The sequence below is a fragment of the Copadichromis virginalis genome, linkage group LG22 (genome assembly GCF_057382275.1).
Source record: "Copadichromis virginalis isolate Kocher_CV1m ecotype Utaka linkage group LG22, C_Virginalis_male_GT1.1, whole genome shotgun sequence".
NCBI classification, from domain to species: domain Eukaryota; kingdom Metazoa; phylum Chordata; class Actinopteri; order Cichliformes; family Cichlidae; genus Copadichromis; species Copadichromis virginalis.
Genome location: NC_140638.1, coordinates 28456725 through 28484124, shown reverse-complemented (window position 1 = coordinate 28484124; position 27400 = coordinate 28456725). Strand labels below are relative to the sequence as shown.

At 38.8% G+C, this 27400-nt stretch overlaps 2 protein-coding genes across 7 annotated transcripts in view; both read right to left on the bottom strand.

Moving 5' to 3' along the window:
- The window catches only part of trappc9 (trafficking protein particle complex subunit 9), a 235097-nt gene extending 215577 nt beyond the window's left edge, over positions 1 to 19520 (bottom strand). For 4 of the 6 annotated variants that reach the window (XM_085445318.1, XM_085445323.1, XM_085445321.1 and 1 more), the window contains exons 1-9: positions 19439 to 19520; positions 17938 to 18045; positions 16729 to 17321; positions 12812 to 12957; positions 12512 to 12637; positions 9796 to 9822; positions 8604 to 8725; positions 5449 to 5574; positions 2744 to 2960 (exon numbers count right to left, since the gene is read on the bottom strand). In XM_085445318.1, coding sequence (XP_085301444.1) covers positions 2744 to 2960; positions 5449 to 5574; positions 8604 to 8725; positions 9796 to 9822; positions 12512 to 12637; positions 12812 to 12957; positions 16729 to 17309 — 1345 coding nt within the window. In that variant the 5' untranslated portion in view covers positions 17310 to 17321; positions 17938 to 18045; positions 19439 to 19520. The remainder of the gene's footprint in view (positions 1 to 2743; positions 2961 to 5448; positions 5575 to 8603; positions 8726 to 9795; positions 9823 to 12511; positions 12638 to 12811; positions 12958 to 16728; positions 17322 to 17937; positions 18046 to 19438) is intronic. The other 2 variants (XM_085445319.1, XM_085445320.1) reach the window with 2 other exon arrangements.
- Positions 19521 to 20794: 1274 nt separating this feature from the next.
- Positions 20795 to 26826, bottom strand: sh3bgrl3 (SH3 domain binding glutamate-rich protein like 3). The gene is made up of 3 exons (XM_085446468.1): positions 26674 to 26826; positions 24381 to 24548; positions 20795 to 23206 (listed from the first exon to the last, which is right to left on the bottom strand). Exons 1-3 carry the CDS (start codon positions 26716 to 26718, stop codon positions 23141 to 23143), a joined length of 279 nt encoding a protein of 92 aa, XP_085302594.1. The 5' UTR covers positions 26719 to 26826; the 3' UTR covers positions 20795 to 23140.
- Between the last annotated feature and the right edge of the window lie 574 nt (positions 26827 to 27400).

Here is a 27400-nt window from a genome sequence, read left to right as displayed (position 1 = left end):
ATTTTGCGGAAATGTAGTTTTTTACCATCAGGACCTTATGAGCCTATACTGGTGTTTTTAAAAGTTATGTTTGACTTTATGACTTTCTGTGTCATTTCTGGGATGCTGAGGACTCATATTGCACTGCTGGAAATAGTTTATTTTGATGCATATGCTGGGGTTTTTTTGCAAATTTGCACTATAATATTTATTTTTGTTTTTCCTGCAGTAGATAAAAATTGGTGTATTTCAAAAATAAAACTATGAAGACACTCAAATTAAATTTCCTGTGGTGGGAAACTATTTTGTGCAACTTTTTTGTATTTACAGTTTTGAGGGATAAGCCTCTTAAATTTCTCTAACTAGAAATATATGTTAAAAAAACAAAACAATTTTAATTTTTTTTGTAGTTTATTGCTCTTTTTGCAATTTATGTAATTACTATGCACTTAATGCAGACATATCATTAAAATTTGGGCTATAATGGTTGTATTGATGTATATCAACTTGAAATGCTCCCAAAAATGGCACTACAACATGTACAAATATAATATAAGCTCTGTCGGACTTGGTTCTATGGTAGGTCTTAAAGGGTTAAATACTGTATTTAAACATAACATACTGTATTGAAACTACTTGGAACTTTTTTTAAATATGAAGATAAAAATGAGGTATTTGAAAATCAAGATTATGTAGTAAGTTTATGAGTCTAAAAGAAGAAGGAATGAAAAATAGCAAGCAAACCTGTTCTCAGCAAAACATTTCCAAGTCACAAATGTCTGACAGCACTGTAGGATAAATGTGTGCCAAAACCACCTTTTTAATTCTTTAACTGAAAGCTTATTAAACCAGACACTTAGTGAAATGTGAATTGTAACTGTTCTATTGTGGTGCGAGTGCTTTGGTCCACCCATTTCACTGTGAAATTTGCCTCTACATGGAATCCTTTTTTCCCCCCTCCTCATGCAACTCTATAGTGCTCGCCTGATTGGGTCTGAAGAGAGCCGCTTTGGTCAAAGTCCCTTGTCATGGGCTAGACACAGAAGAATACAGATGAAGTGCAGATCGAGTCCAGCTCTCCTCCAGACCACTTTAATTACAATTTGCTGAAATGTTATCATCGACTTCTGTCCAATGCTGTCTACTGCAGCTCAAAGGACAAGCATTTGACCTAAAAGATGCAGCTTGTTTGTGCATTTACAAAGGAAAAAAGGCCCAAGATTAACAGCTTATCAGAGCAAAATCCGCTCTCGCCACAACTCTTGAATACCAATCACAACAAGAATACCGATGTCCCTGAACGTTTCTGTGCGCTGTTTTCTTTTGAATGGACGGTGCTTGCTACTGAGAGGCTGTAGCATGCAAGGGTCAAGAGTCTGCAAGAGTACAAGGTTTATCAGGGGAGGCCGTACAGAGTAGTCTACAAGAGCTCAGGTCAGGTATCACCCATGACTCTCTTTGAACAAAGGGTTGGTTTGAATGCAGAACACCCTGAAAGAGTGCTTGTGAAAAGACAGCAAAGCTGGTAATGAAACGAAGGATCTTCATCAGCTTAATCCATTAAATATGTTGACACTGTTGTTAATCACACACTGTGAATCCTGTGAGAGGGCACAGCATTCAGAGTTTGAGAAGACTGATTCACAGAGAATTACTCCTTTTCACTGATATAAAATCAGCACTTCAGCCTTGCAACCCTTAAAAAAGAAAAACTAAATCTAACTATAGCCGTTCACAAACATCAACTCCCCGTTACCCTTCCTCCCATGGAGCACCTAACACTTCAGACACACTTCTCACTCCTGGAGATCTTCTGTCTGGTTTAGGAGAGGGTGCTGCCAGGACAGAGTGTACAGGAGGCATTAAACGTGGAACCCCGTCGCTCACTAGGAGCAAGATTTACAGTGCACACCAACTCAAAATCCTCTTTAGGTGTTAAAAATCTGTATTTACTACAGAGAAGCAGTGTCAGCTTGCAATTGAAAGACATGGACAAAAGTATTTTTGCAGCTTGCTTTATTTCATATGTTATTTATAGGAATTAAGAGTCCAAAACTGGGGAGGAGATGAATCACACCACCATGCTTTACGATTTAAATCTGTGCCGATCAATTTACTGCTACTGTGCTAAAATCAACACTGTTAAAAGCCTGTTTTATTTTGCACCTGATGTGGTCATGACAGTGCTGTTAGGAGTGTTAATTTATTTGTAATGAGAGGGGAAGAGTTTATCAGAATGAGTGCATAATTGGCAAAGGTGGATGGCTGTGAGCACAGTGTCAGAGCACTGGCTCCATCATGTAACCCTTCAGTGAGTCCTCCCTCCGCATGTTTAGAGCCTCCACAGTAAAACTGCTATTTTTATGAAACAGAATAGAGCTGGACTGAATTTAGCACCACAGTAAATGCGTTATTGCAGGGAGTGAATAAATGAGCTTTCGGGTTACAATCGAGGGGTGCTGTGGAATTACTGTGTCACATGCCACATGACGCAATGTCAAAATCAGTGCAGGACACCCAGCAAGTAAGCATAAAAACACCTTAAGTCTCACTCTCATTACTGTTATTGTTTACCATTTTCTTTTTTTCAGTAGCAAGATGAATAATTAAAAATAGCTGCATCCATAATATGAGGTAAGTAGTTAGAGATGTGTTTGGAGGCTGGACAAGAATGGCCCGTAGGTTTTTGTTTGTTTGTTCTTGAAACAAACAATGTGAATTGTTATGCCCACATATTATTCAGCCACCATGTGACCAAGCCTACCTTTGCTGAAGTCTTTAGGATCGAGTGACAGGCTGTACCCAGGTAACGTCTCCAACAGCAGCTTGTAGCAGGCCCTCCAGCCAGGCTCTGGGATGGTGGGAGCTACACACTGCATGGCAGCGACACGCTTGAAAAAAGCTGATTTTCGATGGAATCCAATCAATTCATAGAGCTCAGACAGGATACTGTAGCGCTGGATCTTCTCTTCCTCCGACAGCTGTGGAGAGAGAAACACCATTATGCCTTCCTGCACTGGAAAATTCACTTTTTAAAATCACCTCATCTTATCAATCAATACATATGCATGCTTTGATATTCAGAGGCACGAGGGAGGTAAATTATGGTGAGATCACCTTGTTTAAAAGTGTTCTTGTGACATCACGGCCACTTTGTAAGCCAATCACAGGTCAGGTAGATATATAATTTATCAAACACAGATTTCTGTTGGGGCATCTTTTTATCAGTGTCTTTTAATGTACCAAGAGGGCAGCATTAATATTCCAAACCCATTGATGAAAGATGATGAAAAGACGACTTTGCCTGACATTAAAACACTGAGATTTAGTTAAAAGTGAAATGCTGTCTGCCCAGCTCATTGGAAAGAAAAAAAAAAAAGGGGGGGGGGGGGGGGGGTTACTAAATTTGGTTACAAATTGTTTACAGCATGAACTTACTATCTCAATGACACTGCTCTTAGATCTATGTTTGTATTGGATCTAGAGAGTCCTGCAGCTATACAGATGTTTTTTAAGATTAATGATGTCATGGTTTCATTTATTAATAAACAGGCATAGTGTCTGTTGTCTTATAAGTTACTTAATTTAAAGCTCATAATCAGCTCTTTTACACTATTTGTTACCCGTATATTTTCGTCAGCTCTTTCTCATCATTTCCTTAGTTCTGGCTCTTCCTCTTTACCTCGAGCCTCATCTCCTGATCTGAGGTCATCTATCTGACAAAAACATGCATATAAGATCCCTATTTATTCCTGATATTGTCACAATTACGTATTGTCAAGAAACTACTCATGAAATCGTTCTGTCTGTAGAAAGCTGACAACAAGCGGCTAAACAGCAGCAGCTGGCTATAAGATAACATTTTGACAGCTAACGTTACGGTGCAAGCGTCCTAAAAATGATCAACACATTGACTATAGTCATCACATTGTTTATTTGCCAAGCATCCAAGTCAAGCAATTTTAGATCCACTTCAAAGAAAGTTTACTAACACCAGCTAATGGCTGCAAAGGCAGCAGTGCTTAACCACAGAAGAGTTCAGGTTATCCTCAACAACTCAGTATCACTTCCAGACGGAAGTAAGCTTCACTGACTCCTCGACTCCTATCACTCCTTTCAGTTTTACACCCTCCTCTAGATTAAATAGACGTGAACACCCAGCATACCGACAGGTGACTGACAGCCTACACTCACTATGGAAGAACTGTGCTGCAGTTTTTGAAGCGAGTCTGGGGTAAAAATTTATTATTTAATTGACAGATATCAGGTTTTTTATTCAAGATTTACCACTTAGTGTTGAGATTTTTTTTAACATGTTAAAACATTTTTGTGAATATCTTGATGCATTCTCAATCATCCAGGAAAGTAAATCTCCAAAAGTTGATTCTGTTCATCTGGACGTAGCGTTTTGTGGGGGAAACGTTTCGTCACTCATCCAAGTGACTTCTTCAGTCTCAGCTGACTGCAGGTTTCCCCAACCTTAGAAACAGTACATTTGCATAATGACTGAAACCAGCCCACTGAAGGAACAGTGGGCTGGGAGATCAGTTCCTTAATCTTAATTATACAAATTCTCATGACCATTGATCAACAACCTGTTTATAAGATTGGGGAAACCTGCAGTCAGCTGAGACTGAAGAAGTCACTTGGATAAGTGCCAAAAGATTTCTCCCACAAAACGCTACGTCAGATGAACAGAATCCACTTTTGGAGATTTTTGTGAATAAAAACGTTTCTATACACAAATACGCCAGCTGTAATTCATAACAGATGTGAGCCATCTAAATTTGACATTTTTAATCCCTCCTGACTGACCAAAATGTGATTGTCCTACAGGGGCCACCATAGCTAGGATTGTGCTCTAGAAATGGGAGGGATATGAACACTAGATAAAGTTGACTGCAATCTACTGACATCTAGTGGTGAGATTTTACACACTGTGACTTTAACATGTCTTTCCAACATCAACCTAATGAAAAGAAAATCACGTCATTTAAAAAGTTGTTCCATTAAATGGTTTTGGAAGTTTGATGCTAAATAAAAATTGTTAAGAACACTTTCATCACACTGAACAATAATAACAATGACACAGGAGGAAAATTTCAATGACAAATGCAAAAAAAAAAAAAACCCCAAAAAACAAAAAACAGAAAAACTGAAGCATTTTCACACAACAGGAGAACAAAAAACTGTGAATCAGTGTACTCGTAGGTGTCCTGGAAGAACTTCACTGACTCAAAGTCTTATGAGCAAAAAATTCTGACACAAAAATAAATGTATTAATCTAATGATAAAGAGCTAAGACCAAAAAAACATACTCCGAGGGCACAATATGGTGCAAGCAAGGCCCATTTTAGAGTGTCTTTTTGCTAAAGGTCCTGTGATTTAACTGTCCACCACAGAGCCAGTGGACATATTAATCATCCCGTGCGGCTGGGAAAGCTTTTATTTCCCGGTCAGATGGCGTACCTGTCCCAGGTTGATGTAAACGGCATTCTGCAGGAAATCGGAAGCCTCTCTGGCCCTCTTCTGAATAGCCAGCACCCTGACTGCTTTCACACAGGCCTCCAGCTCGATGACACCTGCGTTCTTGTACTGCGAAAGATAAGAGGAGGAGCAAGGGGCAGGAGGAGGCTCGGTGTTAATGAATAATGAACAGTCGATCAGAGTCGCCTTGAGTTTTACAATCCACCACATAATCAGGGAGAATGTTCTCTCATTAACATATGACCGTATTCATCAATCAACGCGGATGTGGGAAGATGGAGCAGTGTGATAACTCGGATCTCCTATTGTTCTACGTTCAGGAATTCCCAACCATTACTCAGTTTCTGCTGAAAAAGCTGAGCAGTTGCTGCTGGTTTGCCCCCTTTTTCCCCTCTTTTCTTCTCTTCTCAAACCTCACCGTCCCTCAACTTCCTTCCACTTCCACCCTCATTGTCTCCTTATTAAAATTCAATTAATATCTGAATGGCTCTGTGTTGAGATGTAATTTAATTCTGAATGAACTAGTTACAGGTAAAAGGGCTGAAAGAAGGTCAGTGCAAAGAGGCAATTATAATAATGAAGATAAAGAGCAGGATTGCTTCTGAATAGTTTGGAAGCATAATGAGCCTATTCGGCTTCCCCTAAGCATTAAAGATACTTTAATAGTATTCTTGGTGACTTTGTACAGGGTCCAAGTACATTGTGCTATAAATGGAACCTGTACAATAACTTTTCTGTGTGCAGGAGTGCATTATTGCTGACTAATAAGCTTCTAGTCCTACTATCTACACATGCCCCCATGCTTGCCCCCATGCAGCTTCAGTATAGCAATAATAACAAACAGCTGCTGTCAGCATGCACAAGTCCTTAACAACTCAAACAAAATAAAATACTGCCCCCTGCTGAAATCAATAAATATTACTACACAGCTTACGACGCTTACGTTTCTGCTTACCAGCGCTTTTGGTTTTGTGTGAGCATTAGTCTAAAGACTGAATGGCTGTATTTAAAAATACCCTTTATTTTCTCTAATCTGATTCCCTATTCAAGTCAAAAACACAACCCATTAACCTGGAGCTCTGCGGCTTGTACTATGAAGCAAGATCGGGATACTCAGCATATCTTTTTTAATCTGGCTTCAATTACCCTTCACTTAACCACTATTCACAAGAAGGTGCTTATCAACTCTGTAAGTTAAACCAGGGTTAACCACATAATTAAGACTGAGGTTTTGCAGCATGTAACCAATCACAAACAAGCACTGGTCTACTGGCAACAGAGCAGATCATTTCACAAACAATAACAGAACTACAGGATAGGAAAAATATGAGGTTAAACTCATAATATACACCATCAACATGACAGCTACTACAGCCAAGCAGCACTGTCAGGAAAGCGCTGTATGTAGCTGTAGTATTAACTGCATCAGTTAATGTAAATACTAGTAACTATAAAACCAGGAGGGAAATCTGGCAAAAATATGCTGACCACATAATCTAATGGACTTATCAGTGTAAATAACCAATCATTACAGCACTGGGAGCTCCTGCTATAATAACTAATTAAATGAGCGAGCTGTTAGATGTATGTAAGAGAGTTTTTGCCCTATTCTTTCCACTGCAGGCCTGATGGCATTAAAACTGGCTGAGAGAGAGTACACAACAGATAAACAACAGAATTCAAAGCAGTTGCAGGCTGACTTGCAAATTTCATATAAAATCAACATGCACAAGGCTTTAGTGCTCTCTGTTTTAGGATTACGTTGCTTTATAACTCTAGAACAAAGAAATAACTTTAGAAATGTCTGCAGTCAGCAAGAAAAAAAAAACAGAGGGGAGACAAAAGTTTTAGTTAGAGAAGTGATCAGGCAGTAGGTGGTGGTTTTGCATGCACTGACCCCTTACTCATCCTCATATGACAATGCACCATGACGAAGTAGTTTGATACAGTGAAACCACAGGATAAAACACGAGGTTATCTTGCCAAGTGTCCAACGCTGCTTCTTAGCACAAACCTCTAGATGGTCACTCATCTCATTTTTACCAAGTCTAATATCAAGAGAACAGCCTCAATAAAGATAAACTAAAGCACCTTTGGAGAACAAGTGCAGCCCCAGGCAGGACCTGCTGCTTATCATGTACAATTAAAGGAGAATAAATGCTCTTAATCTGCAGAGGGTGTTTTGATCTAAAGAACAAGGCTGCCATTAGTACTTTGTCTTGCTGTTTCAATAGCTAAAAATCTCTCTTTAGGACCTCCCTACTGCATTTGTGGCTCTCTGCTAGGAATCTAATTTTCCTCTATTCTGTAGGCATTTCTGTAGGATTCATCAAGTTTAAGATGTTAAAACCACATATCAACAATCTAATATTACATCATTCTTAGCAGTACTGTAAAAGTACAGTGGAAAATCACAGGATTATATGAGCTATTGATGGAAAAGTGCCTGGTTGCATGACACTGACCTTATGTTACTAAATATAGGCTGTCATATATTAACTGTTCCTCTACGTTCCTCACTAAAAGCCGCCATGTGTGCTGTCAATCTCATCGTCCTCCATGCTAGGAAACAACATGTGGCCCAAAATGTTCTCCAGACTTTCAGAATCAATGGCATGAAGCCTCCGGAAGTATCCAACAGAAAGGCAGAGATCACAGAAATGCTGATTTGCATGGGACTAATCACTGTCACAGGGCTTCTGTGCTCTGGTCTGAGAGCAGAAGGAGACACAAATTCCTGTGAGGGTTGCATCAATAAGAGCGTCCAGCATAAAGATCAGTGCCAAACAAAAATTTGCAGATCCATCAGCTGTGGCAACTGCTTACAAAAAAAAAACAAAAAAAAAAACGGAGCAGCTAGAAAGAAGCTCATCTTGTCCTTGTTTAGTCCCCTGAAGACTCTTATTGAAAATGTATGGCCTGCCTGTTAGTGTTTGAATATATTGTTAAGGAATTCATTGGGAAATTTTGAATGACAATTAAGCTTTACTGTAATCATCTGTACAGCAATTTTAAAATAGTTCATGTTTAAGATCCAACTAAAAATCAAGCAAAATAATTATTATCCTCAAGCCAACCCAACAACAACCACACTGGTTGGGACCTGGTTTAACAGCCGTGTACACTTCGGGCAGTACCTTTCCATAGTAGGAGATGGCCTCTTTGTACTTCTCGATAATGTCCTCAGGACTCAGGCAGTTCTTTGCTCGTCCAATCTCAGTGCTGGTGTCCGCACTAATGCCGTTGGTTGTGAGGGCTCCTACAGTCAAAACAGGACAGCATAAGATTGGTACAGGAAAGAAACAGAGAAGACGGCGCATCACTCTGGTCTGCTACTAAAGGAAAGGAAGGAGAAACAGAGTGAACAAAGGAAGAAGAGAAAACTCTTTGAAGGAACAGTACTGGACACCCCGTCAACACAAATACTTTCAAATATATCACATAACACAGACCACGTTACAGTAATGGATTGAAATATTGTTGAAAACCCACAGGGTGATGAACCAAATGTATTTATCCCATTTTTCCGATTTAAAAGAACTAAAACATGAAGGGGTAAAATTAACAATAAGATATAAACACAGCCACAGGTAAACTTACCTGTTAGTCTTTAAATGAAAGTGCAGACGGCCTCTCTAAGCCAAATCTGATTAGAATACACACTGACCTGTGTGTGTGACTGTGATGCTGTCACAATGTATACGATGTGATGCTGACCAAATGATATTTGCATCATGAAGGGGCAATGATTGTACAGTGCAACACACTGTGTAATTTTTTAGTTAGCGAAGATACAAATATACACAAAATATAATAGAAAATATTTGCTAATATAGTGACAGATTCAGCAACAGTGAGCGTTTAATAAGCAGGAAGTCTGCACGACTGGTGTTTGACTGCCCCCCGCTGGAGCAACAACAGTCTTCAAAGAGAAATATTCTAGTAAGCAATTTCTTTAAATCATTTTGATAGGTTTCAATTATTTTTCTTTCATAATCAAGAGTAAGATGTATGCTGGTATTATTAATGGGTCAATAAATAAGGAATGGAAGCAACTGAGAGAGGTCATTTAAAGATCTGGTGACTGAAAGTGAGGCTGTGAGGAGAAAAAAAAAAAAAAAATGGTGAAACCAAACCAACAGAGGAGAACATCTGTCACAGGAGGGAGAAGTACATCGGGTGATTTGTGAAACAAACTATATAAATCAAGGTGGTGACGGTGAAGGATGAAGAGTGATATAAAAACAGATGCAAACGAGGGCACGTGTGATCACGAGCAAGCAGGCAAATTGTTGTCCAGAAGAGCTAAGTTGGTTATACATTCCATACCTGGATCAATGAGAACCTCCTGAGCCCCTACAGACAGAGAGAGAGAATGCAGATTCACTCCATGATGCAGGGAGCAATGTTAGCAGTGTTAGTCCCAACAATTTGCAAAAATGGCTGCTGCTGGTTTGCCATGAAACACTGAGCATGTAGCTGTATTATTGACACTGCTCATTCATCGGCCAATCAACATCCTATTAAGTGATGACAAGCAATTTTGAGCTCAATAAGGTGTGGTGAATAAAGCTTTGTGTTAAGCTTCCAAACATTTACACTGCTGCAGCTGCTGCCACTCTGGCTCATTGATATACTACACCGCTATACACACACTATAGTAGTATTTTAACTCTATATTAAACTACATAAGAGCGCCATACATGTTACATTTTATGCATAGTAGTACTTATAATATGTAATACAAAGTGGTTGTAACTATATGGAGGTTGATTAAATTTCATTAAAACCATGTGCGAAACAGAGCATGTGCAACGGTACTAAAAAAGTTGTGTACTTACACAACTTAACAAAGTAATAAACAAATAGTATATTTTACTCTTTGTGAATTAGGCCAAATGTGTAAAATCTGCAAACATGAGGAGGCACTGGTGCAAAAGTAACCGAGGGAGGGAGGCAGTATAATGCCTTCATAAAGTGCTGCATTTGAAGCGCAACACCTGCTCAAAATCTCATTTCATTTCATTCTCCTCATCACAATAAACAAACTGTTTGTTTAACAAACAAACTGTATTCACTGGCTTTTAATACAGTGTGAGAGTTATTTGATGCTAATATTATAAGTTATTTGGTACTAGTTATTTTGTAGTTCTGTACAGAACTTTGGTCAACGTTGCTGCTGTAATGAAATGTGCTATAAAAATAAAACAAACTTCAACTTATTATTAATGCAACCAATAAACCCAAACTGATCATCTTCAAAAAATGAAGAAATATATCTGAATAAAACTGAAAAGAAGAACTCTACTTTTGACAAATTCGGAAAACAAAATATTTAAGTAGTACAAAACCTAGAATAATTCTGGGCCATACTGCACATATCAGGGCCGCACGCTTATGCTCAAAATGATAATCATGATTACTTACAACATTGACATTTTGATGATTTCTCAGGATTAATCAATCATTTTATTGCCAAAAACAAAACATATTAACGCCAATGTAGTGTGAAATTATTTGCGTTAAAATAAATGTATTCCACCTTATCAATCTAACACATACATACAAAAAAAATCATCACCAAACTAACACAAAATTAAATCAGCGCGGGGTACGACTTTCATTCTTACGGGCGATCGTGGCTCAACAGTTGGGAGTTCGCCTTGTAATCGGAAGGTTGCCGGTTCGAGCCCCGGCTCAGACAGTCTTGGTCATTGTGTCCTTAGGCAAGACACTTCACCTACTGGTGGTGGTCAGAGGGTGCGGTGGCGCCAGTGTCCGGCAGCCTCGCCTCTGTCAGTGCGCCCCAGGGTGGCTGTGGCTACAATGTAGCTGCCATCACCAGTGTGTGAATGTGTGTGTGAATGGATATGTAAAGCGCTTTGGGGTCCTTAGGGACTAAGTAAGCACTATACAAATACACGCCATTTACATTGCATTACATTCCTTTTATTTAAAAGACATATTTTCAGAGGGACGGGACTAAAACTCATAGCGACATGAGACCCCTCTCTGTTTCTGGAAATGGTTTCATGCAGTTTGTAAAGTGTTTTCAGGTGTTTGAGTAAGTTAGTTGTGGCACAAACACTAAGATACTTCTTGATTAACATCACTTGAACTAAATAATACGAAGTATTGCCAAATAGATGATATTCTGCTTCGCAGGACAAGCTCTTTGCCTTCTGCTGTGCCAGATATTTGAACTTTCTTGTGCATTTGTCTTTAATTCAGTGTTACTCATCCAGTCAACAATCAGGAAACTTCTAGCTGCACAGTGCAGGGAACAGGCAGGCAAATACTCAGACGCTCATTTAGGGAGCTCTCCGATTCCATTTTGCTTTACGTTCTGTTTGCGGAGCATACATTTTTAGTAGTACTCAATCACAATTATTTAATTGTTAAGAGCTAAAATCGTGTTCAAGATTCAAATTCAATAAAACTGTGCAGCCCTAGTGCATAGCTGAATTCCTTTTTACTGAACATTTAGCTTTAATTTGTTTGCTGTTACATTTTTACTGTCACTGAAATTCCCTTTTTTAGTTATTTTAATTTGATCATTCGTTTAATGTTGTTGTTGTACAGCCTTATGTAGTTTATAAATACTTAAAACTATCTGAAAATTAATTGTTAGGGGGGGAAAAAAATAAATCATATTCCAATCCTAAATCCACAAATCCTCAGATTCATTCAGACAAATGCGTTTTAATAGTCTTTGTGTTTAGCAGACGGTCTACAGATTCAGTTAACTTAAGGTATACACAAAGCTGTGTTAAAATTAGAGCAAGTTAAAAGCAAGTTAATAACAGGGCAGGCAGAATAAATGATGTTAACTGTAAATTAGCAGTCATCAGGTTAGGTGAGAAAAGCTTTGGAGGTTTCAGGAGGTACTCTGCACACAAAGTAAGCAGCTTTCTTGAGCAAGCAAAGCTTAGCAGTGTTTGCGCTGCTGATCAGTAGAGATATTCTCACTCAGTTACAACTCACACATAGAAAACAGTCATCAAGGCCAGCGCTTGACAGCACGGTTACAGAGTGATGTGCTCACCTGCTCTGTGGCGTTTCCCTGCATCTAGTGGCTGGGAGATACTCTGTTTGCGCCCCATCATCTTCCCCGCTGTGCCTCCAGGGTAGTGGAATATGACAGAGGCTGAGCATAAACCCTCCAGTGCAGCTGCAGACAAAAAAAAAAAAAAAAAAAACAACACAGCACTCTACCACTCAGATCAGCTTGCACTAATGATCATTTGCTTCAAAGTTTTGAGATCTGCATGTAAGGCGAGCAAAGGCTATAGTATTTACTCTCGTCAACAACTGCAGTATTAAGTCTGCTTCCTCCCAAACTTACCACCTAGCCAGAGGAAGTCATTAACTCCCCTGAGCAGCTCCACAGCCATGTGGTAGTGGACCAGCGCGTCCTGCAGCATGCCTGCCTGGAGACACAAGTCCCCAACGTGCTTCCTCATCCGTCCCTGACATCGTTTCTTATAATGCCTGAGGGGAAACGAGTAGAAAGAGGAAGGAAAAAAACTTCTTCAGACAACAGCAGGGTGGATCAAGTGTGTCAATTCAATCTAGAATAAATGTTTCGATTTTTGGCAATTGATTTGTTTGAATACAAAAAACAACTCTGACTTATGCTGTTGTAATTTCCTATGTCAGCAGGGGGTGGGGAGTCTTCTACAATGAGGATATATTAGGAGGGAGAGCAAAAACAAAAGAGCAACAAGACAAGGACAGAGTATGAGCTGTCCTACCACCCCTTGGCCTTTAGCCTTGCACAAGAACACACAGGAGGTAACAACTTTACCAGGACACACAGGGAACTTAGCTGCCTTGTGCAAGACATTTGAGACGTCTGAAAAACAGGAGGTCGTATGAAAACAATATGAGGGATCAGCAGGTGAAGTGAATTCATGGGCAGAATTCTCTTAGGAGTGTCATCTAGAAGCAGGGATATAAAAATCTACAGGAACAGCTATTCTGGGAGAACTGTGTCACACATTTGGGCAGTTTAAATATTCATACAAATGCTCAGCAGGCTGCTTGTGAACAGTTTTCTCTCTGATAATTATTTCTGGTAGGAAACTAGACTGCTTAGTAATAAATAAAAAAAAAAAAAAAAACATATCAAACTAGATCTGCAGTTATGGAAACTTTCATCTGATTCGTGTCTTAGGAGCTGCTGTGCCAGGCTGGAATGTAGCACATGATCTCATGAATAAAGAGATGAGATCTGATCTGTGCCATTCAGCCAGACAGATCACAAAACAGCACCTTCTTATTCCCAAATGCTCTCTAAAGCTGGGATGAACTTCAGCAGCAATGACATGTAATGCTTAGGAGACCAAACTATCAGCTCCTCCTTCATCAGTGTCTTCATGTTTCAGTATTAAAAGCACCTTTTTTTAAAATAACTATTTGGTACATTTTTTTTTATATTTTGCATTATATTTTGTATCCATTTATTTCAGATTTTAAGCCTGGGAAACAAAGAAATCTTGTTTATAATATATATTATCACTTATGACATAAACAATAGTTAAAAATCAGTGATAAAATGTCATAAATATCATAGTATTTGCAGATACAGGGACACAGGTCAATACTGCTGATATCAGCCGTAACCAATATTCAGCTAATGGTTTTCACACATACACACTCACACGCAAATGTACAATATTAACATAAAATTACTACCCTGGTGTTTACCATCTAAAAATGCATTTATAAAACCCCAAAAGTACAAGCATTAAATACCAATAAAGAAATAGACTTTTTAATGTTTTGCATTTGTTTTTACTTATATATTAAATTTGAGTTTTTGCCTTCTATTCAGTTAGTTTGCAAGGTGGGTTTGCCTGTTTCAGTTTAGATTTTTGGATTGATAATGTTTCATATTAGTTTAGTTTTTGTTAGTTTTCGCCTTTGTAATCATTATAATATGAAGTTCTTTCTTGTTGTTGTTTTTTTTTCATCTTTGCACGGCATAGGTTTCAGATGTCTACAAGAGGTATTACAATAAAAACAGCACTTTTGTGAAGGCAGTTCACTCACACACATGTAAACATTCCAAATCTCAGTAAGCAAATGCACCAAAATCCCATCAGTCGGGTTATGTTGACAAATTTTACCAAACTGACAAAAAAGAAAAAGAAAAAAGAATCCTCCATGTTTCTAGTTTATTTTCTCAGCTCCTTGCTGTGTCTGACATACCCTCCCAGAAGCAATAAAAGGGAGTTTGTGGCACAGACATCCTGGGAGAAAGAACAGGCAGATCTATTTGTGGATCACAAGCAGATTTGAGTTTAGTATCGGTTCAGTGCGACACGCTTGCCATGTTCCTGTATGTTCCAAACATGTTCCAGTATTTGCTTATCAACTAAATCTGATCATCAGTTATACTTACTAATACTACTGTATATTACCATTACTTTTTAAAATTATATAAAATAACAATATATTTAATGAGGCCAAAATCAGCAACATAATTGAAGGATGTGTCAAAGTACAATTGAAATAAAGTTTCCCATTATGAATTTTAATACTCTTAAATTTGATAGGTTTTAATTGGATCTTTTGTTAAAAAGGTTTTGCCATTTTCACTGTAATTAGGATCAAACTACACAGGTCTTGTAAATAAAGTCTCGTCTATGTTTCATTACGCTGACACAACAAGGACCTTTTTTTCCTCATTTACTTTCATTCATTATTGATTTTATATCTATGAATTTCATGGATGCATAAACACTGTGGCTACCCTGTTGGTTAAACTTGTACAGTCTAGTGCAATCCATGACCCATGAATTCAGACTTCAATAGTTTGAACCCCGTTTGTTTTTAATGCTTTGGCCATCCCATTTGCAAGTATGAAGATGCCTGATTGTTAAATAAGAATGGTTTTTGCAAAGCCTAAAAACAAAAAATGATCTCACTGACAAATAAATTGTTTTACTAACATCAGTGTCCACCATCAGAAGTTTGTATGAGCAACTGGACTGCATTAGATATATTTATATTTTGGGCTTGAGACATTATAATTGTAAAACGTATTAAATCAACCTATGCCTGTGTTTCAACATTATCAATGAACTTGAACTAGCTACTCTCCAGACTTCGGGCTTAAACACATTAAACAAAGAGCTGTAACTTGTAATGTCTAGAGTTCTGCCTGTACAATAACTGCTGTAATTCATTATCAGTGAAGTACCCTGATTCCAGCCAAAAACAAAAAAAGGATTTTTGGAAAAAAGTAAACAGCTTTTCTAGTAATATTCAAGTTTTTTTAAACCAAGATGGAATTGGTGGAAATGCTCACCTGGAGGCTTCAAAATAACAGATCGCAAACCACCTGGAGATGTCACAACAGCTATGTACACTTTTTATACCATCTATGGTTCTACTTTTAACATTTCCTAGGAAAAACACCACCTAGGTTACTTTTGTGCTTAAATTTAACTTCTCATGTGTCACAACTCTCGCACTGCAACGCTGCTGCTCGGCACTAAAGTCATACTTTGAATTAGGTAGTCTGTCATCAATAACAGTAACTCATTAGAAGAAAAGAATGGATGTCCTTCATTTTGTTTACACACAGAGCCAGGAGGACAGGTATAATGGGAGTAATTAGGATTTCTTGTAAATGGGAAAATACTTAGAAACATGGTTATTTAACTTCTCTTAGAATCAACTGTGAAAGTAGAATTAATCTGTGTGTAACTGGTGAAATTAACAAAAATGTTGTGCTGCTTATTAGTACTTCCGTACATTCAGGATTCATTCTTTTCCCTGTGGAAGAAGGAACTATCTTGCATTTAAAAACTATTTATTCAAAGTGCTCTTACTTTAATTCTGATTATTCAGTTATTCAAAGCCAATAATGTCAACTAAGCCATTTCCACCCAGTTGGTCCATAGACTGAACAATGCGCAGGAGTGATGAGTTTGGTTTGGAGTCATCATCAAATGAACAGCAGCAGTGCTCTTTTGGGCAAAGCTAAAGCTGATGGGATAGATGTGGATTAACTAATGAGTCTAATGTCTCACCTTTTTGCACCCAATAATAAACTCACAGGACAGTATGAAAGAAAAAAAAGAAGAAAGACAAATAAAGCAAGGTAAACAAACAAACATGAACACAGCAAAAATCAAAAGACAGATTTTTGACAATTTCTGACCAGGTGAGGCTGACATGTTAGAAGCAACCTGACACAGACAACACCACCGACCTGCAAAATAATGTGACTGCGATGACAGAACGACTCACCTGCTGTCCGTGTCTAAACCCACAAAGTCCTTCTTCTCAAAGGGCACGCAGAGCAGGGGGATCTTGTCACCGGATTTATCTGTGGCACGGTCAAGCCGCTTGGACTCCAGGACAATATATATGGACTCCACAAAGTCCTCCACTCTCTTCTCCACATCAGAGCACTCTTCAAAGCTGGGATAGAAGGCCACGTCCGTGCGCTGCTGCTCGGTAATTTCCCCACTCAGCCCAAATACCAGTAACCGCGAGTCATACAGCGTGGAGCTGTACACTTCCTTCTGGCCGTGGAAGCGCTCGGCCGTCTGGGGCCACTCCTTGGACGTGGCACATGTCGTGATGGAGATGAGGCCCACCACTTTGCGGTGTGTCTGGAAGTCACCCCACTCGTTGTTTTCAGGCAGGTAGTGGTGGCGGTAGCGAATGAGGATGCGCTGGGAGTCCCTGATGTTCACCTGGCTCACACTGGCAATGCGCTTGTAGATCTTGAAGAACTGATCCTCGGGAACGATACCAACCGGCTGGACCACCACAAGTACTGTCTGGTGGTCCTCAGCACACTGCATGTAGTCTGGGACGCTCATCTTTACATGTGACTGCATAAGACCGAAAAACAAAAGCATTTAAAAGAGATGATCTTAATTCAATTTACAGTGGCAACAATAACCAGTTAATGTTTCAAACTGAAACATTAACTGGTTCTATCACTAATAAATGCACATTTCCAATATTACAATACTGAACAGCAATTTGGGAAATGCTAGCAAAAAAGAGGGGAGGGGGTTTGTCGCTAATCATCTTTAAAGAAGATGAGGGAAAGAAGAGAGCCGAGATGCCACAAAACAGCTTGTGATGAAGAGAGAAGCTGCTGCTGAAAGTCTTTTTATGTTAAGAAGAAAAAAGAGAGATTGAGAGAGACATGGACAGGGTTGCTACACACACAGCAACAAGAAACAAGGTGTGTATTATTCAAGGTGTGACACAAAGTTTGGAAGAACAAGTAAAATGGAATATGTTTCACAGTTGTCCTTCATGCTGAAATAAAATAAAACTATCAAGATACAGCAAAAGGTTTTTTGTACCACAAACTGGCACAGCAGTTCTTAAAAAAAGAAACCAGTGTTGCTAAGCCAGCAAAGCAACACTAAAAGTCTAAAAGACACCAAAAGACAACTAAAGGATTCATTGGCTTTAAGTGCAATATAGAATTACCTTTAAAATCCTTCATAAACTTGTGAAGTTCAAAAGTCCACAAAGCTCTCAGTTGTTTTAGCCTCCAGTTACTGTGGTCCTCTTCTTTGGGACAAGCTGCCTGCTGACCTGAGATCAATTACATGTGTGCAAACATTTTAAAATACTCAAAACTGTTCTGTTCACAAAGACTTGCACTCAATAGCTGTGTATGTGTGTGTCTGTGTATAGTACCATTTGTTTATTTTACCTTCTTTGTGAAGCAAATTGAGTTTATGTATAATGAAATTTGCTATATAAATAAAATAGCCAATTGTCTATATTGCAGATGATGACATAAATATTTCCATGGTTAAGAAAAACAAATTCAGATGATCTAAACAAGTCAAGAACAATCTGGAGTGGGTATCTGTTTTCATGAATGGAAACAGAGAGAGTTTATAACAAGCACTTCATAGTTTGACAGCAACTTCCAAAAATGTGTCCTTGTCCAACACACTATGAACCTATACGTATATATCTGCAGTTGAAGAAAAGTGTGTGGTGTTTTGTTTTGGTTTTGTAATTAGATTTCTGACAGTAAAAATATCTAGTTACAAAAAAAAAAAAAAAAAAAAAAAAAAAAAATAGAAAGCCATGCCTCTTAACCTCCTAGGACCTGGCGTCCACATATGTGGACATCACATTTTGGGTTATTTAGACCAAAATACTCAATTGTCCTCTCATTATACTGCTACTGTTCCATCGAAATTTTAAACGAATATCCTCATATGTGGCTGTCAATTTTCTTAGAAACAAAAATCAGGGGAAAAAAAAATAAATCTGGTAATTCTTTGTTTTTACATTCATCGGGTCCCAATCAGCCCAAATATCAAAGAGAAATTAAAAATGCATGCTGTGGAAGAGTTCGGGTCTTAGGAGGTTAAAGTGACAAACTAAAGGATGTCTTTTATTAATTAAACTGTAACACAAATCTATGCAGATCGTAAACAGGTTTTAAATAAGTTTCCCATGAAAGCCTTTTTATCAAGGGTTAGGAGAACAACACAAATCTGCTGAGTTTAAATGATAAAGTCCTGCTTAGTGTCTCTGCTGTGTAAAGCGACTCATCCATAGGACGAAACGATGACAATAAGGATGCACTTCTGCCCAAAAGCAATATTAACACCTGCTAACACCTGTGATAGAAACAAACACCAAGCAGTTGGAGCTAACATGTGTCAGCTGATACAATTAGCAGGAAAAGAGAGAGGAAAACAAGATATCAGATAAAACAGAAGTCCCGGTTTAATGAGCTTTTCATAAGCTAATATGTCTCTATAAGTTTGTGGCTCCCGTTTAACTACATTCTGTCAACACACTGCTTTCAGCTAGCTTAGCTTAGCTAGCTAATCTATGAATGTGTTGCTTACAACGGTCATACAAAAACAGCACTGAGTAATGCGCATATAAGTTCAGTCAAATTAATTTTCTTTTACAGAAGTGCCATTAATACATTTCAAATAACGAATATTCACGTTACCTTAGCAGCTACCTGTCAAATGTTTGAGCTTCCTTCTTTGGCTCAGTACTTAGCGACAACAAATTAACAGCGAAACTTCCGGTGTCGGTTTTCAAAATAAACTCTCTAGCTGTTCTAAGACAATATCTTAAGGAAATACGAACATCAGTTCATTCAATAGTTATTTTTATACAGTAGATCTTTTGCCACTTTTGCTAGCTTACTGTAACGTGGTAGTTTACAATGAACTAACTAGTTTTCACGTTTCAGATTTTGAGAAGTTGAACAATACAGAAATGTGAGCCGCAATGAAGATATGAAGAAATTATACTCTGAATTTTTATTATTAAAAACCAACCCCAATGCCAATATGGATAATGTTCATGTCATGCTAGCACTTTACCATGTGACCTTGTGGGCCAGTTTATTGAGTCTGTTGGCATCCGCGACCCTCAACCTGCTGCCCCAGCATGCAACAGCATAGAGGATGGCACTGGCCACAACAAACTCATAAAAAATCCTGATCATTGTCTGATAGATGCTGAAAGATCTCAGCCGCCTTAGAAAATAGAAACGACTTCCTGTAGAGGGCAGTGGCGTTTTTAACCCAGTCCATTTTATTATCAGCGAGAACTCCGGGGTATTTATAGTCCTCCAGAATGTCCACATCGAGCCCCTGGATTGAAAGAAGGGTCATAGGTTTCCTGGCCCTCCTAAGTCTTCAATCGGTTCTTTGGCCTTTTGTCAAATGAGCCATTGCACTCAAGCGACATCATACTACATACCAACTTCAATGTGAATTTTAATGTTACCAATTTCTCCTTCTTCCTCTTCTCCCTTTAGGAGTTGCCTCTAGTCTCACCCTATCTGTACATAGATCTTCTTTGCTGTCTTCCTTTCTTTCCCTCCTGCCAGCTACATCCTTCTACCTTCTTCTGCACATGTCCAAAGCATTTTAGCTTTACTCCTCTTAGGTTCTCTCCAAATTCCTCTACCTAAACTGTCCCTTTAATAAACTAATTTCTCATCCTGTGTCTCCCAATGGAAATCTTAACATCTGCCACCTCCCCTCCTTTCTATTAGTGCCACTATCTCCAAACCATAAATCATAGCAGGTCAGTCTTGTAAACCTTCTCACTCATCCTTGTCACTTGTCTTAGCTCTGTCTCCACTCTTCACCTTTCTTATGTGTTGTCCATTTCTTCGAGAATTACCCAAATGCAGCTGGTTATGCATTTAAACTGAGAATAAGAAACTAAGTGTCATGCATGAAGATGCCTAAAAATTAATAAAGCACTGATCTGCAAATTAAAATGACCTTCTTTCACTCAAACAGATAATACGTATAGGGATGTGTATAAGAATAGTCCAGACAGGTAGATTCAACTCCATTTTATTCATTTATTTTTTTTTTAACCCATAAATCACTTTTCACAATCTTCTTGGAAGACAACAGCATTTTATTCCCTATTTTCTTCTCTTTTTTTGGCCAAGGGGAATTGGTCCAAAAGCAAAGCAGGAGCTCAGAGAGAGACGTGGAATGTCTGAACCATGATTCATAGTGATTATACATCAATAACAGGCAAACATCCACAACCATCAACTTACAAAACAGTGCACAAACATTGTGTGTGAAGGCCGTCATCGTTGGTGATCCCAAACCGTAACAATACGAGTATGACAGCGAGGGGGACTGACGGGTGCTATGAGTGAGACAGGGAAACTGGGCTGTTCTCAGTTAAACAGGGGAAAAAAAGAAATGGAATGATCAATATAAGTAAACTAATGATAATCAGCGTAATAACATGAATGCATAAAAAGCACAGATAAGTGAAGCCTTCATTTTTCCCATGTGGTGAGTGTTCCCTAAGGCTGGTAAGATTAATTCAGGTCGGTACAAACATGTCTGCTTGCACCTTTACATCTGTGTTCAGAATGAGGCAGGGTTTCAGTGCATAGTCACATTACTGCATCTTCATGCCAGGTTATTCAGATGAAACCGTAAGATGAAATAGACGGCGGAATGAGAAGATACGCGGTTGAAAGCCAGATCACTCAGATCTTTTGTTTTTTTCTAACTCTCTTCTAATTTCTTTTGCATCTTTCTGCCCCGTGTTGATGAACACAGAGCAGCCCTCAGTGCCAGAAATGAAGCTTTCAAGTTCAACAGGAACACTACGGAAAAATGTAGAAGATGGCAGGTAAGTGCTAACACTGCAGTGAGCATCCACCAGCTAAAATGTATTACAGATTGGCACCAAATGCAACATAAAGACATCTGTTCATCCCACTCTATTGGATGCGAAACGTAAGCAGCTGCTTATTGAAATGTATGACCACTGAATTTTTTTTTTTAAGGCGTAAACCAGTTTTTAGTAAGTTTGGCCCAATGGAGATAAATCATAAATATATATGTAATACTTTGGTGTTCAGTTAAGATATCAACCTTTTTTTTTTTTTTTTAAATAGTTTTTTGACCAGAATCCAAAGACATTGCTTTTTTAATGCAGCGTGCAGGTTTACTTTGATGGCGTCCCACAGCGTTTTATTTTTCTTGGTTTAGGGAAGTAAAATGTAATTCTGTGGAATAATACTGCAGTAAAGCCATGAGCTCACTCATCTCGAGGCTTCATAAAAGACTTTCACAAACCACAGCAGCTATGTCCACCAATTCTACTGCCTTTGGTTTACACTGTGCTGATGGACACTGTCATACACAATCCCGCCAACAGACATTAGTCGCAGTAGAGTGCCATGTGCAGACAGACAAAAAACAAGCCTACAAGCTAGCAAACATGTATGTAAACAATGGACCATTTAAAATGTTATCAATAGTTGTCTTTGTATAAGTCGTTGCATTAGACTTACAGAACGATGTATTTTTGGGTGCAGAAAAACTTGACGGTAGCTTTAACGCATTGCACACAAGCTAATTATTTTTAGCTTTTATTTGTAATATTGTGACGAACACACACTTGATTTCTGGTGGCACCGTTCCTTTAAGTAGGTCAGCTCCCATCCTACATAAGGAGACCAATGGACCAAAATTCTCAAAAACCAGCTTCACCTAAAATCTGTCTTTTAGCTGCTCTAATTCTGAATTAATTGGATTGAGGGACTTCACAGTCCTTGCTACTTAGCTGTACATTTGCATCCACATGAAGTGCAAACAGTGTGGTGTAATGTGCAACATGGGAACCTGAAGGCTACAGAATAAGATGCCAAAAAGTAGTTAAGACTGATGGATGATGGTGTGCTTGGTCTGCCTGCCACATCAGGAAGATTCTGGGTTAAATGTTGTCATCCAGTGGATTAGTTTAATCTCCAGCGATCAGTTGGCCACAGCCAAGATTAGTCGACCTAATTACCGCATATTCAGACAGCCCATTGATTCCTAATGGACCAGGAGCACTAACACTAGCCTGTCAGATGGATAAAATAAGATCTGAGAGGAATCAAATGGAGAGAAAAAAGGACATAAAAAGAGAGTAAGACTGATTTCAAGCATAATGGTGCATTACAGGGAATGTGTCTTTGCTGATTAGTAGTATTCATGATATTTGGCATTTTTCATTATGGCATTGAAAGTGGGTGGCCACTGCTAGTGGTGCAGAGTGAGAGAGAGAGAGAGAGAGAGAGAGACAGAGACAGAGAGACTGGACAACAGGACTCTGATAGGACACGAGGCGGGTGGGGAAATGAGGTTAAGGTACTCCGTCATCCTCACGCCAGTTTCAGAAACTGTTCCACTGTATCCGCTTCCACTGCCTCGGAAAACATTTCATAGTTCTGTCGAGAGGAAGAAAATGCCAACAGTGTTAATAAGTACACAAAACAACAAACCAGCAGCAGCACAATCCCACAACTGCTGGAAGTAACGCAGCACTCTGATAAATCAAAAGCAGAGCACATGAGCCTCGTGTAAATGTATTGTTCACTTTGTACAACTTGACCTCCGTTAAGGAAAACAACTGTTTCAATGAGTTCAGCGTTGCGTTATTGGTGAGAATATGTGAGTGTGTGTCTGTACGCCTGCATCCTGATGTGATATTTGTGAGGATGACAATGAACGTCAGAACACAAGACTTTTTGTTGAAATATATTCGCAAGTTTTTATATTTTAAATGCATCGTTTATTACGTGTTATTAAGTAACAGAGTTCTTGTATCGTCTCCACAGTGTTCCTTTTTATCCTCTATAGTTATTGTTGGATCCATTTATGTTATGTTGAGAATTAAAGAGGACTTTCTGCTGAAGTTTTGAAAATCAAACTTCTCCCTAACGTGGCCATTAAAGGTGACTGAGTTTGCAGGTCCTTTTGCAGAGAGCGGGAGCTGCTGTCAGCACAGAAGATTCTGAATGTAACCAAGAAAAATCTCAAATAGAAATACAGAGATTTTGAAACCACTGCTGCCGCACCAACGTAGGCATCCTTTTATGCTAATTCAGTTTTGCACACACATATCCTTGGCGTATAATGATTAACCAGTTTAATACTGGCACAACTTAGTAGAGAAGCAGTGACTGTGGAATTTTGATATCAAATTTTCAAGAGAGAAAAATAAAATAAAACCCAAAAATGCTCTTCAACAAACCTCCTTGAAGGCATTTAGCAATTTGACTGCGACAGCTAACTAACAACTGACACATGCGTTAACTATTTAATGATATATTGATTACTGATATACTGAAAATTTGAGGGACACATGCATTTAACAACCACGTGATTAAATCATCCTGCAGGTGGAGTTTACTTTGAAAAGTGTTCACACATGTTCAGTTGTCACAGGCAGCTTACAGGGCTTTGAGAGTGAAGTGTCAGGATGCTGGAGTAGATTTGAGATTTCAGTTTCAAAAACGTGGTTTCACATTTTTAACTTGTGACAAACAATTACTGTGTTGACAGCACCAGCACTTCACTGTATGAATAAGCAAAGAGTCTGTGTGTGTGTGTTTTCCTTACCCCACAGTACTGGTGTTCGTTGAAAAGCTGGGGAGGGACTGCCGTCGGGTCCCCCACTTTGCTCCTCATTTCATCACGGAGCTCCCCGCCCACAGAGATGTCGATGAGCTCGTACTGGATGCTTTTGCTTTCAAGGATTCGTATCACTTCTGCCTGTTGAGACTTCACCTAGCATTAAATAAAGCCCCCCCAAAAAGGCCAAAACAAGGGTTTTAGGATCTTAATCAACCCAAATACAATTAACAGGAAGCAGACAACTCATTTATCTGTGTTTAATTTGCAGACAGTGACATGTGACACCACAGTTTCCAATCTACTGTTCACCGACTACATTTCCAAGAGCTTAGCAGAGCAAAATCATGATAGCTGTGAAGCTGATAAGTGTTTTAGTCAGTGTGTGATAAAACAAGAGGCAGATGAAGGCTGAAATTCTCTGAAGGACTGTTCAGATACACCTGGTAATGCTATTTTACCAAAAGGGAAAAAAACATGACCCTTTTTTCTTCTTTTTAAAAAAAAAAAGAAAAAGAAAAAAAAAGAAACAACACTATAATAGAAAAGAATATGATTTAAGGCATTTTTGATGCTCTGCCAGTAAAAAGCTGCAGCTTTATGTTGCATATGTTACACAAATGTGATGATTAATAGATGTAGTAGACAGTCTGCTATCTTGTGGGTGACTCAGGAAGTGTGTGTGTGTGTGTGTGTGTGTGTGTGTGTGGGTGGGGGGGGGGGGGGGGGGGGGGGGGGGGGAACCACACCTAAAAACAGCACTAACTGGCAACACACAGACAGCCCAGTCTCATTTCCTTAAACTGAAAAAAAAGGGGAATTGCTCGTATTTGTTCCATAAAATTTTAGGAAGCACCTCTGAATTATGAGAAGTTTCATGTGTGCTGCAGCTGACTGGAAACACTGACATAATAATGTAGGTCTGAGCTACTGAGGTGATTCTAGAAATGTTTTGTACACTTATGCAGTTAAATTATAATAAGATGTTTTGAGGAATTGCATTAGTCTTAATATAAAAAAGCAAAAGTGAAACATAGACAAGTATTAAATAACTACGATGTTGCATCATCATTTTTTAAATAAGTTAGGTTAAAAAAATGCTACAGTGACGGGTGTAGCACACCGCAGCCACCACGAAGGTAGCTAGAAGCAATGCTGCACATGCAAGAGTTAAAAATGAACGCCTGTTACAACCTTTTCACTGTGCATTTCCTCACAGCTAATAGATACCAGATGTTTGTCCCACTCCACTGTACAAGCTAACTTCAAAAAGAAAAAAAAAGTCCTGCAAAATGATTGTTATTAAAAAAAAAAAAAAAAAGGTTGTACAATGTCAGTTTGTACACTTCTGCAGATAGTCTGAACATCACCTTGTTCCATTTAGTCCTTCTTTATATATTCTGTGGAAAATTATGAACCAAACTATTACAAAATCCAAGAATTTGCTGCACTGACCATACAACAAATACACACATGACAACATAAAGTGGTTTGATGCATTAACGTTAGACTTCCTACTAGTTACTTCGGCATACATGTGAAATACCAGCTAGCTCTCATTTAAAGAACATTTGTATTTTATTACCGATTCCCTACGGGCTAACTGTCGATCTAGAATAACTGGAACAAGAAGATAGAGGATTGGGTGTGCCGCTTATAAAAATCCAAATTCCTTCGAAACATGTGCCGTTTAGTAAATCAGATTCATGCTGACGTATTAGATACACTCTGTTTATATCAGGCCTTAGCGTTATGGTTTAAATTAGCGAGAACAAGCAGCTGCCAGATTTTTAAATGTAGTTTGGTGCGCTTCTCTCTGTACAGGAAACGGATACTTGTGTTCGCTACAATGAACCACTCCTCATGCACCACAATAACACTATGAGAATTTCACTGATTAGAATAAGTAAGCGCTTTAAGGAGAATCATACGCAAAAACCTGCTAGCTAAGCTGCTTCATAAAAACACCTTTCTCCAACTAAGGCAAGGGAAGCTAGGTGGAATAAGGCAACCTGCTTTGTCTTTACGGGTCGTTTAAGTTTAAATTTAATTCCCAATGATAACTTTAATGATTATCGAGCTTTCACACTAATAACTCTGACGTTTCAATAATGCAATAAAGGGGCAGTGAGTTAGGCATAGGCCCGCTGCACTGTTAGTCAGGAGGAAGCTTACTACTGATAGGGTGCTGGGTGTGTCTGTTGGACTGTTAGCTGCTGCCACCGGAGCTAAAAGCATAAATATAACAGTACATGTTGTCAATTATGGCTGCTTGACTCACCGTCCTCGAGGCAGTAACAGTGGTGTAGTACAGTTTGATTCCCATAGCTGCAGATCCTTCCACTCTCTCTTTGTGTATCTGCTTGCAAGTAGCTTTCTCCCGCTGGTATCAAGGTAGCTGTTAAACCTGGAAGGACGTCCGGCGAGGTCCGCTTTTCAAAATAAAAGACATTTCGACTTCAAGTAAAACATAAAGTCATATGTAACTTAAAAAGTGGGAAACACGTTTAAGACAGGTTGAATATGTGGACTCTGAAATCACAAATTGTAACATTCTTGATACAGCGACATGACTATGAATACAATAGTAACAGAAACAGAACTAGTAGCAATTATTATGAAGGTTTTGAATGTTTGATCAGAGAAAAAGCAGTCTGAAGGCATCAACGGCCCTTGTTTGACTGAGAAAAAAATGGTTTGGTAGGTTAATCAGTGATTAATTATATTTCTAAACACTGTTATTAGTTACATTATTATTTGCTTCATAGATCTGCGCTGGCAATCACTGGCAGCTCTTTTGACATGTTTAATGTTGAGACAGGAAATGGTTTGTTATTCTTGGGCAGACTTGATTCTACTCTTCCTCTATCCTGTGGTCCGCTGTGCATAGTTTAAAGAGACAGCACATGACTTTATTCATGTTTCACTGTGGCGTGAGGCATCAACTCCTGTCTGCCCTACATATAGGGTTATATATTTAATTCACTCTAAACTGCTACCTTCTTTCA